Raw genomic sequence first — 19,205 nt, forward strand, 5'->3', positions numbered from 1 at the left:
AATGGTTATACAATTGTTCTGAGCCATGCTACCTGGATCAGGGAGGACTGAGGGGCATCCTGTTGACTTCCATCATTAGCTCTCACTTCTTCATTTTATCCAATTTGGCAAATATGTTTTTATACCTACGGTGCTCCAGTAACTCATCTTCACAGCTGGCGGCTGTCTTTCTAAACTTTTAGGAATAGGAAGTGACTGTCTTCATTTTGTTTTCTCTGAGGGTGCAGTGCCAAGGCGAGAGAGTCCTTATATCTGGCAGGAAGATCACCGAGATCAAAAGTACCTCAGTGAGCATCAGCACGAAAACCAGAATAGTCCGTAAGTGTGAAAGGAAAGGCCAGCTCAACATGCGCTCGGCCAAACTCAGACTAAGTTGGGCAAGTCTTATGGCATCCCAGTGCTTGTCTCTATCTCTAGAATGCTGTCTGCTGGTTGTGGAGTAGCCCAGAGTGGCCCAAGCCAGCTTTAAGTGGAGTCTTAACATTGACAGGAGACTCCCAGACTTGGGATCACCTGAGTTCCTGTTGAAGTTGCATAAAGTCCACCCTACAGGAAGGCCTTAATTCTAGGTTGGCCTCAGAGCAAACGTGGTCTTGCAGAAGTGTTCAGTTGGGTCCTGGCTGAGGCTGGGGAGTCTCTCCTCCCCCCTCATCCCCTGGGATAAGGAGAGAAGAAAAGAGTCTTTTGCACAAACATCTGTCCTGGTGCCCTTAGGCCTGGTGCTTTTACCTTGTACAACCAACTGGCCAACCCAACTGCTCTGATGTCAAGTCAGTTCAGGCTGTAAGGCTGCAGGGACCAACCCTTCTCTGCGGGCTTTGGAGTTACTTCTAGTGGCTGTGCTAGGGGACCCAGGAGCTCCTGTTTTTCTGGAATCAATAGATTGGGGGAGAAAAGGGAGGATAATGCTTTTCCCTGTGGCACACAGGCCAACCCTACACTGCCCATGCTTCACAGCTGAACAGCCTCCAGGAGAGAGCAGCTCAGTTTTGCTGGCTCGCCCAGGACCCCCCCTTACCTGCTCCTGTCATTTTGCTTCAGATCCAAGAGTCAGAACCCTTATAAAGACAGCCCTGCTTCTAACACTGGACAGGAGAGGCCTGGGGACATGATTCTGGAGAGTCTGCTAACTGGAACCCAGAAGAATGAGGTAATCTGAAGTGACATGGGGGCTGGTGGGCTGTGACAGTACATCACAAATGACACCGAAGCTGTGGCAGGGCAGGGGGCCCTTGCGAGGGGGGTGTCCGGTGACCAGCAGTCTGAGAGGTTCCATCTGCCCCTCTCTGCAGAGCCTCCTCCTTTTCCTTGCCTTCCTGTTTCAATCTACGGGTCTGGGGCCCCGATCTGTCCCTTTTGCATTTTTGTCAAATTGGCTGGACCAGGAAGTGTCACCCAAGTCACTCTGAGGTGCTGAGCAAAAGGAGAGGCTGTCACCAGTACTCCAGGGGACTGGCAATTTAGTTTATTCAGGGAGTGAGGAATTGCTGGAATCTTTCAATTCAGGTCTGAAAAGCAGAGTTGAAACCTTTCTCGACTCTTCCAACTCTCTCCTCTGAAATCCTACTGGGTATACCAGCCAGGCCACAAAATGGAAGTTCTTAAATTTTTTAAAATAAATTTTTAATTTGAGAATAATTTCAGGTTTATGGAAAAGTGGTAAAAATACTGCTGAGACAAGCTCTTGATTTTTGACAGTCTTATATTAATTTTGTTTCCATGATGAGATCTGTCTGCTTTTTGAGAACATTTTCTTCTGTATACCTAGCACTTAACAGGGCAGGGCACATGCTATGTAACATATGCCCATAGGAACAGCAGCCAGACATGAGAACAGCCCTTTACAGCTTTGCATCTATTGTTTCATCCTCCTGGGATATAAGTTCCATGAACTTCTTGTACACCTGTGTCCCCAGGGAAAGCACAGTGCCTGGAGCATAGTAGGTGCTCATTAAATAATGGTGAATGAATACATGAGTAAGTACTTGAAATCTATAGGACAAATATGATTATTTTTTCAAAGATTTTATTTATTTATTCATGACAGACACAAAGAGAGAGAGAAACATAGGCAGAGGGAGAGGGAGAAGCAGGCTCCTCTCAGGGAGCCTGATGTGGAACTTGATCCCTGAACTCCAAGATCACGCCCTGAGTTGAAAGTAGAGCTTAACCGCTCAGCCATCCAGGAGTCCCGACGAATATGATTATATTACAGATGGGAGTCCTGAGCTCAGACAGCTTAAATCATTTTTCCTAAGTCACAGCAGGTATTGACAGAGCTGGGATTTGAAGATTTATTTTATTTTTAAGTCATCCCTACACCCAGAGTGATGCTTGAACTCATAACCCCAAGATCAAGAGTCACATGCTCTACTCACTGAGCCAGCTGGGTATCCCAACAAAGCTGGGATTTGAATTCAGGTCCCCTGACCTCTGTGCTATACCCTTTTCTTTCTTCTTCTTTTTTTTTTTTTAAATGATTTTATTTATTTATTCATGAGAGACACAGAGAGAGAGAGAGAGAGAGAGAGAGGCAGAGACACAGGCAGAGGGAGAAGCAGAAGCAGGCTCCATGCAGGGAGCCCGACGTGGGACTGAATTCTGGGTCTCCAGGATCACACCCTGGGCCATAGGCAGGCGCTAAACCACTGAGCCACCCAGGGATCCCCTACACCCTTTTCACTAGGCCATCATTCATTGATCAAATGCGCACTTCTGTTCCCTGCAACACATCCACATTAGATGTATTTATTTGAAAGTTTTGATTTTGTTGCTTTGAAGGAACACATGGGAGGTCCATCTGTCTGAAAGTGCTTCTGATTCTTCCCTGTGTGTTTTCATTATCTTTAACTTCCAGCCACCACTGGCCGACGAGTCCAACCTTCTCCAGCAGCATGAGTCTGGCCTCACCTCCAGCGCCTACGAGCTCAGTCAGTATATAGGAGATTCCTCTGAGCTGTACAACCCCATGGCACCAGCAGCTTGGAGTCCAGTTCAGGCTGGTAGGTACTGAAGTGATCTGAGCAACTGGTTAAGTCTGGTGAGAAGAGGGCTAGTTGGCAACCTCTTGGAAAGTCACCCTTCCTCTGTACTTCCAAGAGTGGATCATTGCCTGCCTCATTTACTTATGCAAGTCTCCTGGGCAGAGAGGCCGTTTTGGCTCTATTTTTACCTTTTCTCTTGTACTAGAGATTGCATCATAGGCAATTCTTAGAAGGGAACACTGCTTCTAGCCATCAGGGTCAGGCTGGGAGAGGAGACATCCAGAAATACTTTAATGTAACAGGTGAAGAAAGTGAAGACCAGAGTCAGTTTGATAAAGCAAAGGCAGGCCACAAAGCAAGGTTGTTTTGTTTGGATGTAGGACACATGTCATGAGTACTGGGGTTATGAGAGCCAGAATCCCCGGTCTCTTGCCATCATGGGGGAGTCTGGGCCTGGTGCCTTACCATTTGGACCAAACCATTGAATCCTTACCTTGTATTTTAACATATTCTGAGAGGCTTAACTCTGACTTGGAGCGTAGGCTTCTTTTAATTACCCCACCCACCCAGAGTCTTATCTTGCCCAGGTGGAATTTGGGTAGAAACATGTCTGTGGTGTACTTCTAAAGATAAGTAGTAGCAGTAATGCTAACAGGTCCCCCTGTGTCTATTGGTCAGAGAATGTCTCGGCAGCAGGTCCTAAGGAGCCCATGAAATTCTACATCCCTCATGTGCCTGTGAGTTTTGGGCCAGGAGGTCAGCTGGTCTATGTGAGTCCCAGCTCCCCCAGAGATGGACAGACGGCCCTAGTTGAACTGCACAGCATGGAGGTAAACAAGATTCTGTGTTGCAGAAAGCTGGCACTTGGCTTTGTTTCGCTTTGCCTGAGCCTGGGCATCTCCGGGAATGGGATGCTCTTGTGGGGAACTGGGCCATGCACTCCGTGGATTGGGGCATGTATTGTGAAGGAAAGGGTAGGAGTCTTCTCTCAAAGAAGTGATACTAGATTTAAGTTTCTTCTGAGATGCTATTGGCTCACTTTCAGCAACCGGAGAACCCACTTTAAACCTCCTGTGTTCTCCACAAAGCACGGAGCCACATCCCAGGACCACAGCCACGGGTTCTGATATTGGACTTCACTGACAGGGGCATTGGGTGGACGTGGTCTCGAACGCCAAATCTGATTTTTTCATTCCAGATTATTCTTAATTATTCTGAGGAGCAAGAGGAGCTGAGAACTTTCTCAGGACCCCTGATCAGGTAAATTATCTTAAGACCTGCCAAGTGAGGGCTTTTGAATCTACAAAATCTGCCTGCCCAGATCAGCATTTTGGGGATTTGCTCTTGGCTTCCTTGAAAGAAAATATCTATCCCCTGTGGAGTAGAATACTCTGTGCAACAAGATAGAGACAAATGTGGCCTGATCTCTTTTGACAAGCAAATGGAGAGTCGAGGGGCAGAAAGAAAAATTAAGATTAAAAATCTGAAGACAGTTCTATTTTGCAGGAGCTACAGAGTAGGAGGTTTTTGTATTCTGAGTACTGAATAGATACTGGTAGAAAGGTGGTGCACAGCCTGGAAAATTATAGACAAGCGGATCAGAGTGGGAAAATGATTCTTGCCATTTTCTGGAGAAATAGCGCGGTGTGTGTTCCTGGATGGTGTGCAAGTCTGCCCTCTGCAGGATTGAGCTAGTATTGCTTTTAATTTTTTTTTTTTTAAATTTTTATTTATTTATGATAGTCACAGAGAGAGAGAGAGAGAGAGAGAGAGAGAGAGAGAGAGAGAGGCAGAGACACAGGCAGAGGGAGAAGCAGGCTCCATGCACCGGGAGCCGGACGTGGGATTCAATCCCGGGTCTCCAGGATCGCGCCCTGGGCCAAAGGCAGGCGCCAAACCGCTGCGCCACCAGGGATCCCGCTTTTAATTTCCTAGTCCCATTTCTTTTTCTTTTTAGCAAACAGTATTATTTAATTGGTAACAATGGAAGAGAACAATAAATGACATTATTATAATAAACATCAATACATATTTGTTATATATATGTGTGTATATACATACATGCATACATACATACAAGTTGAGTGATTCAATATTCTAAGTCATAGAAATGTCCTAGTCCCATTTCTGATGGATATTCAGGACATGTTACCCTGGAGAGAGTCCTGGTGGGAGTCAGAGGACCCGGTCCTTGGCCGGAGCATCCTACTAAGTAGAGGTCCCATGGTGGACAGATCAGTTAGTCCTCCCTCAGCCTTAGGGCTCTCTTTATGTAACACCTCTCCATCTGCTTTAAGTGTAAGAAAGCTGTATGTATATCATCGCTACTCTATAAACTTATTCTTATCCTGAAACTTTCCCCTCCAAGAAAAACCCATAGTATTATGACAGTTTCTTCAAGTAAGAGCATTGAATCTCTTATGCAGGCATTCGGATGTGGGGTAGAGCACCAAGCTGGGGGTGTGGACACTAGGGGGCTGACCTAATTTATTGCATGACCTGGAGCAAACAATATTACCCATTTATCGAGCACTTTAGTATACACTATAACATTTGCTAATTCCTTTTATATGGTGGTGGGGTCTTTTTTTCTTTCATTATCCCTATTTTAGGGGGAAAAGCAGAGGTTCAGATGGGATAAGAACCTTACATAAGCTGAGAAGTGGCAGGCTGGATTTAAACCCAGGGTTGTCTGACTCCAAAGTCTCTGGCCTGCTGCCCTGTGCCATCCCTGGGCCTCAGTTTCTTCATCTATAAAAGGGAGAGGGAGAATGAGAGACTCTCTGAGGTCCCTTCCTGTTCTACAAGGAAACTACAGACTCAGGCTTCTCTCTCAGCCACCCCCCGGCCCCCCGGCTTCTGCTAGCACCCTCACAATGCAGGAGCCTGTGGTCCTGTGCAGGTAAAGAGTATGCCATTCACTCTTTGCTCCCTGAAATCTCTCCTTAGGGAGGATGTACACAAGGTGGACATCATGACATTTTGCCAGCAGAAAGCAGCTCAGAGCCGAAAATCAGAGACACAAAGGAGCAGAGATTCAGCTCTACTGTGGCAATTGTTGGTTCTCCTTTGTCGGCAGAATGGGGTAAAGTATTACGGCTCTGACAGGTGGGCAGGTGCAGGGCTGCATTGAAATTTAAGTCTTCCCTGGATAGAGAAGATTCGGCTTACGGCATGATCGTAAAAGATAATGTCAAAGAAGCAACAGATGTCCCTAAGGGAAAAAGTTGCTCAGATGTTAACCCCATTTGCTATTGATAACCTTTTCCCTGTCCTTCTCCACTGGCCTGGGGTTATTGTGCAGTTTTGGGGTTACTGTATGAACCACATGATACACCTACAAAGGTATGTGTATTTCTGGTCATCTCTGTGGCTCCCAGAAGGCAGAACATATCATGAGAGTGAAGCCGAAGTTTGAAGTAACAACAATTCAAGAAAGGACGGTCTTGTGTTTGCATGTTGGCCTCCTCACGGAGAAGGCAGGTGCATCGGCGCCTGGGCTGCCACCATGAGGGCAATAGGATTCTCCCTCAGGATGACCCTCTTTGCCTTTCAGTCCATGGTGGGGTCTGACATCGCTGAGCTGCTGATGCAAGACTGCAAGAAGCTGGAGAAGTATAAGAGGCAGCTGCCGGTGGCTAACCTCATCAACCTGACCGATGAGGATTGGCCTGTGCTGAGCTCAGGGACCCCAAACCTGCTCACTGGGGAGGTTCCCCCCAGCGTGGAGACACCTGCACAGATCGTAGAGAAATTCACTAAACTGCTCTACTACGGAAGGAAGAAGGCAAGTGTGGCCCCTCCAGGCTTGTTTTTAAGAAGTAACCAGGCTCCCACCCCCAATTATAATGAGTAATATTCATCCATTTTATAGCACTTGAGACGTTCAGAAAGGTACAAGGAAAAAAATTATATAGTTTTGCCATTTAAAGATAACATCTGTTAGGGTCGCCTGGGAGGCTCAGTCAGTTAAGTTCTGCCTTCAGCTCAGGTCATGATCTCAGGATCCTGGGATTGAGCCCTGCATCCAGCTCCCTGCTCAGTGGAAAGTCTGCTTCTCCTTCTGCCCCTCCTCCCACTTGTGCTCTGTCTCTCAAATAAATAGATCCCTAAAAAAGATAACATCTGTTAATATCTTGATATATTTACTTTTGGCATTTTTCCATGCATATATATTACAAATAAAATTAAATTACATATAAAATTATTTCTATTTGTTCACTTAAGATTATATGATGTAATACTCCCATGGCATTAAAATGTACCATTTAAAAAATGTTTCACCATATGAATTATAATATTTTATTTATCTAATTCACTGTTTTTGAATATATAGGCTATAGGCTATCTACAATGCTGTCACCCATTATAAATTATACATTTTGAACATTTTGTTATATAAATCTTTGACTTATCTTCTTAATTTTTAGGATAAATACCTAGAATGGAACTATGGGTTAAACTTGTAAAAGTTCTTTACATATGCACTAAATTAGCTACCAGAAAGTTTGTTTCCAATAGTGTCCCCACCAGCTATAGCTAATGTATGCCTACCAATATTGAATACTTCAATTCAACAGATGAAGTGATGCCTTGTTTATTTTTTGATATGTAAATTAGACAATAATAATCTTTATATTATTTATTCAAAAAATTTATTTGAGATGTATTTGAAAAAATTCTGGGATATTTAGTGTGTATGATGTGATGATTTGATATACAAATATCATTGGGTATCATTTTAAGTAGTCTCTACACCCATGATATATATAATATAATAGTATATTGCATATACTATTATATTATATATTATATTTTATATATTACATATATTATATATTATATTAATATATTATATGTTATATATATATAAAATTATATATTATATTATATATATATTTTAAATTTTATTGATTTAAATAATCTCTACACCCAATGTGGGGCTTGAGCTCACAACCCTGAGATCAAGAGTCAGATGTCCTTCAGACTGAGCCAGACAGGTGCCCAGACAGTAAATGTATTTGGTTTTGTAGGTCAGAGAGTCTCTGTTGCAACAGCTTAATTCTGCTATTGTCGAGTAAAAGCAGCCACAGATGATATGTAAATGAATGGATATGGCTGTGTTTTATTTATGGACATAGATTTTGAATTACATATAATTTTCGTGTATAATGAAATATTCTTTTTTAAAATTTTTTTCCCCAATCCTTTAAAAACAGGAAAAGTTATCCTTAGTTGGTGGTCTATACTAAAATAGGCAGTGGGCTGAATTTGGTCTTTAGGCTATATTTTCCTGACCCCTGCTCCTTATAACATGTAAATACTACCTTCATTATTTTTTACAGCTCCATAGATTCCTAAAGATAAATGTAATTAATTTAACTAAGCCTTGATAGATTGACATATAGATGATTTACAGTCTTTTGCAATTACAAGTAACACTGTAGTAACAACCAATGTCATTTTGTTGTATAAGAGAATATACCTATGATTTCTAGAATAGTTTCTGGAAGTGGAAGTGTTGAGTCAAAGGGTATATGGCTTGGAATTGTGAGAAATAGTGACAAATTACCTTTTTAGAGGTTGTGCCAATTACTCTACCAGCAATATTTGAGAGTGCCAATTTCTCCACTCTCACCAACTTAGTGTTTCCAAGCTTTTAATATGTGCCAATCTGAGAGGTTAAAAAAATATAATTTAGTGTAGTTATTTTCATTTCTCTTATTATAAGTGAAATCTAATATCTTATAGTCTGTGAATTTTTTTGTCATGGATTTTCTACATTTTTATGTTGGATTTTTTATCTCCAATTTATTGATTTGTAGGAGCTCCTTACTTTTTAAGGACTTTCTCTATAAAACTACTTTTTTGGGGTGATATTTAGAAAGGCTTTCCTACTTCAAAATTAAATTTTGAAAATAAAGTTCAAGTACTTTTGTAGCTTCACCTTTACATTTGAATCTTTAATCTTATTTTATTTGTATGTGATGTTATATTTTATTTATTTTTAAAAAATTTTATCTATTTATTTTAGGGAGTACGAGTGGGGAAGGGACAGAGGGAGAAGGACAAGCAGACTCCTCACTGAGTGGAGAGCCCAATGTGGGGCTTGATCCCAGGACCTTGAGATTATGATCTGAGTTGAAGTCAAGCACTTGATCTACTGAGCCACTCAGGCACCTCAGTGATGTTATATTTTGAATGAGTACAAGACATGAAACTCAGTGAAGATCAATGGGATCATATGATAGCCATCTCCTGTTCACTAAATAGTAGGGACCTACAATTTCAGCAATGATTTATTTGTTCAGTAAACATTTATTGTGCAGCCACTACTCCTAAGGCATTGGATCCAGTGGGGGACACAGAGATAAATCAGTAATAATCTCTTTCCTTAAGAAAGATTAAATAATAACATAACAATAACAAAAGCAAATATTTAAAAAATAATTTCTATGTATCAGGCACTTCCTTACCATCTTACATGTATCATCTCATTTATCTTCACAGAGGCCCTGTAGGTTAAGTTCTTTTTTTTTTTTTTTAAGATTTTTATTTATTTATTCATGAGAGACAGAGACATAGGCAGAGGGAGAAGCAGGATCCATGCAGGGAGCCTTACGTGGGACCTGATCCTGAGTCTTCAGGATCACACCCTGGGCTGAAGGCAGCAGCTAAACCACCAAGCCACCCAGGCTGCCCTGTCTTGTTTTATGTACTTGCAAATGAGGAAAGTTACTGAGTAATAAAGCAGCCTGATGTCTGAGCTCGGGCTCCAATCATCCCCTACACCACTTGTTTCCTTGGACCCAAAGGTGAGCAGGGGATAGAAAGAGTATTCTGGGAGTTGAGAGTGGCTCATGAGCTGGAGACCAAAATATCTCTCATATCTTTATCAATATTTGACTGGTGCCTTGTTTCTGGCACTGTGTGAGATTAATATCAATGTAATTTCTCAATTTCTTCACTTATTCTTAAATTATATTTTTGGAGATGCAAATTTTTGAACAAAGTCATGATTCCCAACCAATTATTAGTAATTCCCTTTAAAAATACTGTTGTGAAATATGAAACATATGAAAAGAGTAACTCAATGTCATTTTTCCTTGTAGCAGATGTGAGGCTGAACTTCCTAATGGTGGTTGTTTAAATTTGTTCTCTTTCTTGAAATAAGATAGTGTGGGAGATACTGAGATGATCAAAGAAATTTGCACCTGGAGGTGGAGTTACCTCATTAGTGACTTCCTGTCCAGAAATCACATTATTTTTGAGGACTAAGGAAATTATTAATACCAGGTCAAAACCTCAAATATAAATTAAGCTCTTACTAAATAATTCTGAAAATTGAATGAAAAGATGAGTGTGGGTGTGTCTGGTATGTCTATGTTAAAATTTGCAGCTTCTAACTGATCTCACCAAGTTAATGGTGTTATTAATTTGGCATATGAATTTGGTAGTTAACAAACACTTGATAGTTAACAAGCAATTAGTTATACTATTAGGTGGAGCAGGTTAACCACTATGCATACTGTCCTAAACATAGTAGCAGCTTCTTTCTATTCACATGGGAGTCCTGGGCGGGTGAATGGAACAGGGGGGCATGCCTCCTCCATGGAGTAGTAGTTCAAGCAATCAGCATGGAGGAGGCTGTACCATCTGAGCATCTTCAATCCAACCATCCAGATGGGGAAAAGGGTGTGGAGGACTAGGCGAGGGGTTTCTACGAGCCAGACTGTGGAAGTGGCACACATCACTTCCATTCCTGTTCCACAGCCTGGAACTCAGCCACTTGCAGGTGCAAGGGAGGCGGCAAAATGCAGGTCAAGAAGGGGAGCACGTTTTGGTGGGGAACGAGCAATATCTGCCACAGTTGCAAAAAAGAAACTGTGCCCCCACAAATATCATCTTGCTGCCTGTATTTTGAGGCTCAGACCTTGGGGTGAGGTGTTTAGGTTCATAAAAGCATCGTGTGATATCCGCTAAAGAGATAAGGCTAACTGGAAACTGTTTGAGGGGCAGCTAATAGCATAATGGGTTTGATTAAGTGAGGGCTGGAGAAGGGACATTTCAGAAATATGTGCCAGTTGGAGCCCATTTACCCCCTGCTTTTTGTTCCACTCGCAGATGAGGCTCTGGGTCCCCTGGAGCCTAGCCTCTGTGGCTCAGGGGTAGCAGTACCCAAACACCGTTGTATTGAATGTGACATGTTTTTGTTTTCAGGAAGCCTTGGAGTGGGCCATGAAGAACCACTTGTGGGGCCACGCTTTGTTCCTTGCCAGCAAGATGGACCCAAGGACCTACAGCTGGGTTATGAGTGGGTGAGTGAGCTGGGCGCTGACAAAGGAGACCATTGGAGCAGAGACTTTTCCTCCAACCCCCAAGGGAGGGGGTGGTGGGGAGAAATGCAGGATGATCAGGGAAACCCTTACACCAAGCATCCTTCCAATTTCTCTTTTCTGACCCAGATGTAGGATATCCCTCCTCTAGGTTCTTATAACCTAGACATAGACACATTCTTTCTACCTGCCTGCTAAATAAACATTTTAATAATATTTCTCAGAGTGTGAGTTTCCAAAAATTCCATAGGTTTCTACAATCTGGCAGTTCTCTTTGGGAGAGGCTATTCTAGATAGTTCCATAGGTGAGGGAATAGGTGACCCCTTCTGGTGAACTGACAGGGGCTTAGGAGCTGTCTACTGTTTAGTCTTGCAGTGGGGAATGTGGGTGCTGAGAGGAAGGTAAGGATATGGGGAAACAGGAACTGTGCTAGGAACAGTTTCATAGGACTGGGAATTGGAGGCAGCAGCCTTCATCTAGGGCAGAGGGACATGATGAGATTGAAGGGATGTTTGGTCAGAGATGCTGGCACACCGAGACGGGGACGACACAGGATGGGAGGTTGACTACATGGCCAGAGGTTTGGAACAAGAAGGATTACGTGGAGAAGCTGGGTGTAGGGGCGCTGGAGAAGGGTTTCTGAGTAAGCCCGTTGGGCTGTAGCCAGATCCATGGGAGAGCAGGGACAGATGTAGGGGGGAGGTAAGGAGGGCTGGGGGGCCCTCCTGTAAGAGGCAGGCTTGGATCAGACAGTGAGAAGGACAGTCCCTCAAAATGTTCATCTTCCTGTGTTGGTTGAAGCTGTGAAGCTGTGAAGCTCTCAGCTTTAACTCAAGTTTAAATTGGCCATAAATTGGCTGTCGGGCAGTTGGCTGGGAAGATCACACCTCCCTTCAAGGCTGTCACACTCCCCTTCTGCACCCTGGCATCCATGGATTCTCTTTTCTACCCCAGTCCTCAGTCTTCGCAGGACTAGGAGCGCCTCTGCGCATTTCATTATGCTCAGCCTGGTGAGGAGCACTGGAGTTTTATTATGAAAAGCACTCCGAGCTCCCAAGACAAGGGTGCTATTAAATAAAAGACCGTGTTCTGAGGGATGATTTTCCTTTGGGTTTTGGAAATGAACATCCCACAACCCCACGTTAGAGCATACATCTCTGCTATAGTTTTTTGCCTTGGGCCATTGATTTTTGATGGGGCCCAGTGAATTGTGAAAAATCTCTCTTACTGAGTGTGCTTAAATCTCAAATCAGCGATAGAGCTTATTATATCCTTGTTAAGCATATCCCACGGTTTGTCATCAGCAGGATCATTTCTGGTCCCTGTTCTACGCCTCTTTGGTTACTGGAAATGGCTATTTAGTGCTTGTGAGGAAAAGCACTGCAGAACCAGGCTCGTCTTGAGCCAGAGCAACCAGCTCTGAGAGCTGTGGGCAGGGCACGAGGGGGCTGCTTCAAAGGAGTAGAAGTCAGAGTGGGTGATCTGCTGGGCAGGGGGCCCCACAGAGGGGAGGTTTGGGTTAAATGCTGGGGTTCTCCAGGGATCTATGAAATGTTGGGGTATCATTTCCATGACAAAGAAAGCCTAGAGAAATGGTTACTCCAGAGTTAGGGTGTCAGTGCCAAAGATCAGGAAATAACCCCCAACAGTGAGCTCAATGTGGGGTGTATGGTGGAATGAAGATCTTGCCAAGCCCCCCAGAAATGGGATGTAGCAGAGGCACAACTGACAAGCAAAGAGAAATCCATGTTCCAAAAGAAGCTGCTGAAATCAAATAGAAATGTATGGGAGTTTTGCCCCACTGGCAAGAGGTAAAAGGCCTCTTGGCTTGGCCACCATTAACGGTCACCTCTCTCTCTGCAGCTTCACCAGCACGCTGGCTTCCAACGACCCCCTGCAGACCCTCTTCCAGTTCATGTCGGGGAGGATCCCCCAAGCAGCCACGGTACTCCTTCAATACCCCAGCATCCTAGGGCATTAGAGGGTGGGGAGCGCTTGGGAATGAGGTGATGACTTTAGCGATTTTTATTTTAAACTTTTTTTGGGGGGTGGGTGGGGGAGAGAGAGAGAGAGAATCTTAAGCAGACTCCCCCTGAGTGCAGAGCCTGATGCAGGGCTCGATCTCACCACCTTGAGATCATGACCTGCCTGAAATCAGGAGTCAGACTCTCAACGAACTGAGCCACCCAGGTGTCCCAAGGGGTGATGACTTTAAACTAAAAATAAATAATAATTGTTTGTTAATCACTTATCGTGCACTTGGCCCTGTGCTGAGCACTTTGCTTCATATCGTTTCAGTTAATGCACAGAGGTAGGAATTCTTATCACCATTTTGCAGATGTGGAAACAGGTGCAAAGGTGTAAAATGACCCGAGATCACAGAGCTTGGAGAAGCGGAGCCAGGACTGGCTCAGGTCTGTCTGATTCCAAAGCACGGCTGCCTGCTTTGCATGCATGGATAGCGAGAGAGCCCAGCGTTCCCAGGCTTCCCAGAGCTAGGTTGCCCTTCTTTCCCACCACCGTGCACTGAGCTGGCAAAGCTGGATATATTCGATTTTACATGCTGTCTAGAGTTGGATAGAGCTCAGAAGTCCCAGACCAGTTTGATGGTTTTCCTATGAAAACAGACTTGATCTTTTTGCCCCAAAGAATCCTTCTTTATCCTGGAAGTCAATAACTTTACTGGGATGTCTCTTAGTGTTGACTGTCTGGGACAGTCATTTTTCTTGGCGCAAAGCATGCTCTTTTGATATCTACATTCATATTGTGCAGTTCAGGAAAGTTTTCTTGAATTATATCTATCTTCAATATTTGTTTTGTTCCATGTTCTGGTTTTCTTTCAGGAATTCCATGTACATACACTTTCATATATCTATGAATATGTACACATACAAATGCAGATTATATGTCTTTTTCTCTTTAATTAAAAACACTTTTTTGTTTTCTTTCCTTCCTCCTTCCCTCCCTCTCTTTCTTCTTGTCCTTCTTTTCTTATTTCCATCCTGTGTATCCCTTACTGTTTTTTCATCAATGTCTCTTCATTTTTGTGCTCTTGCCATTTTCGTCTTGATTTCTTTGACTTTTCTTCCACTTCTTCCCTGAGTTCTGAAGGTCACATTTACCTCTTCCTGTTGTCCATAGTCTCTTTCTTGGGCTCTTATAACTCAGCTTTAGGTCCTTGCTTCATAAGAAATTGTTTCGTTATTTTACTTAAATTCATGATGAAATGTTTGGTGATACTTCTTTATTCATTTTGTGGTAACAGTTTTCCAGCGAGTATTCTTTCTAGCTTCCATTTATTTTTCCATGTTACTGCCCTTCTTTTATCTGTATAATGAATTTGTACAGATTTTGTGCATATTACTTGACAGGAGTCAAGTCTTCCCTGGGCCAGCTGTTTGTGGTAGGTTTGTGATGTGGAGGGGCCAGGGCCATGCTGCAGGCTACCTGGCATTTTCTGCATGATTAAGAGTGTTCAGTGGGTATCTGTGTAGGCTTTGATTCTTCCCAGGCCAGCGGAGATGACTGTGGGATCTTTTCCTTCTGGAGTTCTCTCTCTGCTTCCTCCTGAACTCACCTCTTTTCAATCTCTACTACTTCTGGCAGCTTTTTCTTATATTTCGAGGTTGAGTTTTTGCTGACACCTAGTTTTAATGAAAATGGACTCCACATTTTTGCTTTTTTTGTTCTTCTTGCTTGGGGACAATTCTTAGAAAAGAAAAGAGAAATGATGAGTTTCATGCCCCATCGTAAAGCCCACTGGCTATATGGGAACACAGAGTGCTCACAATTCAGCTGAATGGCTGTGCACAGCTATGAAATTGCACCATGTCATGAAGCAGGAAATGATGTAATCAATTTACGGTCCATTGGGTCTCCCTGCGATGGTAGAGTTAGCTAAATGCTCCCTGCTTTTAGGTGAGAAAACTGAGAAGTCAGAGGTGATATGCCAATGCACATCTTGGTGCAAACACTAAGTATTTGATCTTAGTGTTTGAGTTTCCTCACATTGTGGCATCCAGTAAAAGGCCAGTCTTTAGTTACTTGGAATGAGTGGGAAAAGCATGGCAACCAGAAAACACAGATGTGGGCTTCTATCACGGGTTAATCCAGAGTCTGCTCCTTACTGCTCTGTGGACTTGGCCTTCTTAATCTCAGAATGTCAGGTTTTCCTATCTCAGAATGTCAGGTTTTCCTCTTTGTGGGCATTTTGATGGCTCACCAATAGAGTTATTGTGAAAATTACAGGAGGGAGAATATCTGAACACATATCAACCACCATGCTTGACCCACTGAAGTTAGTTAGGTATTTGCTGTCTCTCGAACACTTTTTCTCTCCATAGATCTGTTTTACAGTGGGTTTTTTCAGATCACCTGGGGGAAGAGACAGAAGAATGACTTCTAAGTGTTTGTTCTTTTCAGCAAGGATTTTTCTTTTGCTCATTCTTTTCGCTCCAGCAAGAAAGGGCCTGCTTACATGGGGATGATAATAGTACCCAATGCATGTGATTGTTCACAGGAGAAACATTTAGCACCAGGTATGGTTCATGGTCAGAGTGCAGTGAGTGAGAACTGCTCTTCTTGCGATTGACTATCATCATCCCCCTCATTCATGTTGCATCACCCAGATAAACAAAGAGTAACCACTAAGTGGAGTTGGTTAAAGCATCTTTTGTTCCTTGGGATAATTACAAAGACCAAATAGTTACGAATTGTTCTGACTTCCAAATCTTAGTGATTATTGTCAATCTCTTGCTCTACCCATTCTATGTAACAAACTGGAAGATGGACTGACTGGTCTGCAAATCACCTCTTTCCTTTGGCTGGGTTTTCATCTGTGTGTGTGTGTGTGTGTGTGTGTGTGTGTGTGTATTTGCACCTATGTGTCATTTATAAAGAGCAAACTAAGTGCGAAGCACTATGCTATGTGCTTTTACCTAGCTATCTTATTTTATTGTCAATACTAACCCTGTTAGGTTGAAATGATGATCTCTACTTAAGACATGAGGAAAAAAGGTTTGAGAAACTTGCTCAAGGTCACACAGCTAGTGAGAAGCAGGACTCCAAGGGGCGCCTGGGTGGCTCAGTCAGTTGAGTTGCCCATTCTTGATTTTGGCTCAGGTCATGCTCTTGGGGTCATGAGATCCAGCCTCACTTGGGGCTCTGCGTTCAGCAGGCAGTCTGCTTGAGATTCTCCTTCTCCCTCTGCCCCCCACCCACAATGCCTCACCCCTGTGCACACTTGCTCTCTTTCTTTCTCTCAAATAAATAATAAATCTTAAAATTAAAGAGAGGCAGGACTCCAGTTGAATCCAGGGCCTGTTTGTTTCTGTGATGTTATGTTGTTTTTTTATTGATATTTTCTGTCCTGAAATCCCCCTATATTCAAGAGAAGGGAGGCCCAAGCCCCACCCTTTGTGTGGGGTATTTTTGGCTCTGTATGCACCCTACTGCCCGCTTGTGGAGCTCTGCTGCCGCTGCATTGTCACCAGAGGGAGCCCTCAGCCGGGGAACAAGATGAATGGGGTCTGGGTGCTGGGCTGGGCCACCTGGCCTGTCTCATTCTTCAGGTGGCAATTGGAACTCGACTTCTAGGGTTGTTGTGAAAGTTAACTAAGGTGACGTGTGTGAAAGGCCTTTGTAAAACCAGAAAACACAAGCCATTTGGAAAGTTATTAAGGGGCTTAGGGCTCCCCTGACTCCTAACGGGCTAAGTGGATTCTTCCTAGGAGTCAAGGATGTCTTGTCTCCCTTCTCCCACCGAAACATCAGGGTTTGTTGTGTTTTTCTGGGTTTTGTCCCTCGCTGTTGGGATGGGGTGGGGCAACCAGGAAGAAATGTGAAAATCAGGAAGTGATCAACAGTGTCATTTTATTTACCTGTTTCCCGATATTCCTGTGGATGTCCCTATGAGCATGTGTCTGTGTCCCTACCCATCCTGCCAGGAGTCTGACCCTTTAAAAGGAGATCTTAAAATCCACAAAGGGCAGCACTGTGGGCAGTGCACGGGCACATCCCCAGAACTCCAATCTGGGAGACCAACCACTTTTCTTCACCTACATCCTGGCCAGTGCTATCATGATCATTTGTCTCCCATTTTGCCTGTTGTCTTTCAGTGCTGTGGGGACAAGCAGTGGGGAGACTGGAGGCCTCACCTGGCTGTGATTCTGTCCAATCAGGGCGGGGACCTGGAGCTGCACCAGCGTGCGATTATCACCATGGGGGACACCCTGGGTAAGCAGAAGCCAGCCCAGCTGCCCTCATCTCCTCTCGGGCATCTCCAGGCCAGCTTTAAACATCTATCCCGAAGCTTTAAGGCACTATGCAGGGCCTGCCTGGGTCTGTGCTCTCCGTGTTTGGGGAACTCCAGGGAAAGGAGCATCTTTCTTGCCTCTCCATTTCCCAACATTTTTGCTGCAGGCCAATGCAGGCCAGGCCCCTGAGATTCGAGATTCAGGTTGTGCTGCCGTAGGAAGCAACTCTCAGCAGCTGGCTTTCTATCCCTGGTCAGATCGCCCTGAAGATGGAGTTAACACATGGGGAACCTCGCCGCCTATTATGGTTGGTTGCACGGTGACCCAGCACAGACAGATAGGAAACTCTATTTTTGCCCGAACTACCCTGGGGAATTGTGTGGTTTGTGTTCTCTCTCAGTGAATGTGGCCTTACAAACACTTAGGGGTTATTGGATGTTCCAGATCGGTGGTTCTCAAATTTGGTCCAGGGGAAGAACATCCAGAAATCATGACAGTCTTTATAAACTTTGTGACATATCGCTCTGTTAAACCTGAAGTAGCAGTATGTAGGGTCGTGGGCCAAGTCGGCTGGCACGCTGCTTGGCACCATTAGAGATGGGGGTAGGTTTTGTTTAGTCCTTCTTAGGTGCCAGGCACTGTGCTGGGTAACGTACGCAGTACTTAATTCAATTTTGAGGTCATGGGAAATGTATGGGAGAACATTCTGGAAATGGGAGCCAGTGGGTAATTATGATGATTTTTGTGAGTTCTGGGAAAAGTTTCCTATGTTTGATTTCTGCAGGAGAAGCATTAGTGCCCCAAGAAGCCGAATTTAAAATCTGCTACTCCCCCATGGCCCACTTCTTTGCTCAGGTGTATGCACCTGTTCCTTTTCACTCCCAGGAAGGGACTAACATGTTTAGTAAATTCCTCATCACAAATACATGAGGGGAACAGGAATTAGTGACCTATTCTGGCCAAAGAGAGCTGAAATGGAATGTCTGAAGCCAAGAATGTGGGTGGGAGGGGGGTTGTGGTTTACGGCCTCTGACTCCTGAGCCCTCCACTCCTTGACTCCCATGAGGACTCTCCCCTGGGCAACCCCCCCCCCCCCCAGCCTGCCGTGCCATCTCTCTCTCATCCTGCCCAGAGAGTGGGTCCCCACACGGCATGCTCCATGACTGAGGCTGGCTCTCCTCCTCCTGCAGCTGGGAAGGGACTGGTGGAGGCAGCTCACTTCTGCTACCTCGTGGCTCACGTGCCCTTCGGTCACTACACCGTGAAGACTGACCATCTGGCCTTGCTTGGCAGCAGTCACAGGTACGTGGTCTTCTGGGGATGGGAGTGGGAAGGATGTTTTCCAGGGGATTGGTTTAGCCCTTGCTGGGTTTCACGTTTTCCATCTTCCTGTGTGAATTTCAGCTACAGCTTCTCCCCTCTTCTGGGTCTTTTCTGCAGGGGTCTGGGCAGGGAGGTGCCCAGTGGGTGCTGCATCACACCAGCAGGGGGCCTCAGGCCCCAGTCCTGCTCCCAGAACTGTGCTCCTGTGCCTTTGGGGTGTATTGTGCCCCTCTGACCACTGGGTGGCACCCTGGCTCCATGACCAGAGGTCACCTCTTCTGACTTGTCTGAGCAGTCAGGGCGGCTT

At 44.5% G+C, this 19,205-nt stretch overlaps 1 protein-coding gene across 7 annotated transcripts in view; it reads left to right on the forward strand.

The window, feature by feature from the left end:
* SEC16B (SEC16 homolog B, endoplasmic reticulum export factor) overlaps window positions 1–19,205 on the forward strand; it is a 56,405-nt gene that overhangs the window by 20,675 nt on the left and 16,525 nt on the right. For 6 of the 7 annotated variants that reach the window (XM_038542414.1, XM_038542413.1, XM_038542416.1 and 3 more), the window contains 11 exons: window positions 228–318; window positions 1,042–1,150; window positions 2,858–3,002; window positions 3,663–3,814; window positions 4,183–4,244; window positions 5,934–6,069; window positions 6,541–6,771; window positions 11,205–11,302; window positions 13,185–13,266; window positions 17,438–17,555; window positions 18,766–18,877. In XM_038542414.1, coding sequence (XP_038398342.1) covers window positions 228–318; window positions 1,042–1,150; window positions 2,858–3,002; window positions 3,663–3,814; window positions 4,183–4,244; window positions 5,934–6,069; window positions 6,541–6,771; window positions 11,205–11,302; window positions 13,185–13,266; window positions 17,438–17,555; window positions 18,766–18,877 — 1,336 coding nt within the window. Of the gene's footprint in view, window positions 1–220; window positions 319–1,041; window positions 1,151–2,857; window positions 3,003–3,662; window positions 3,815–4,182; window positions 4,245–5,933; window positions 6,070–6,540; window positions 6,772–11,204; window positions 11,303–13,184; window positions 13,267–17,437; window positions 17,556–18,765; window positions 18,878–19,205 lie in introns of all 7 variants that reach the window. The other variant, XM_038542417.1, reaches the window with a different exon arrangement.

The sequence above is a fragment of the Canis lupus genome, chromosome 7 (genome assembly GCF_011100685.1).
Source record: "Canis lupus familiaris isolate Mischka breed German Shepherd chromosome 7, alternate assembly UU_Cfam_GSD_1.0, whole genome shotgun sequence".
In the NCBI taxonomy this organism is placed as follows: domain Eukaryota; kingdom Metazoa; phylum Chordata; class Mammalia; order Carnivora; family Canidae; genus Canis; species Canis lupus.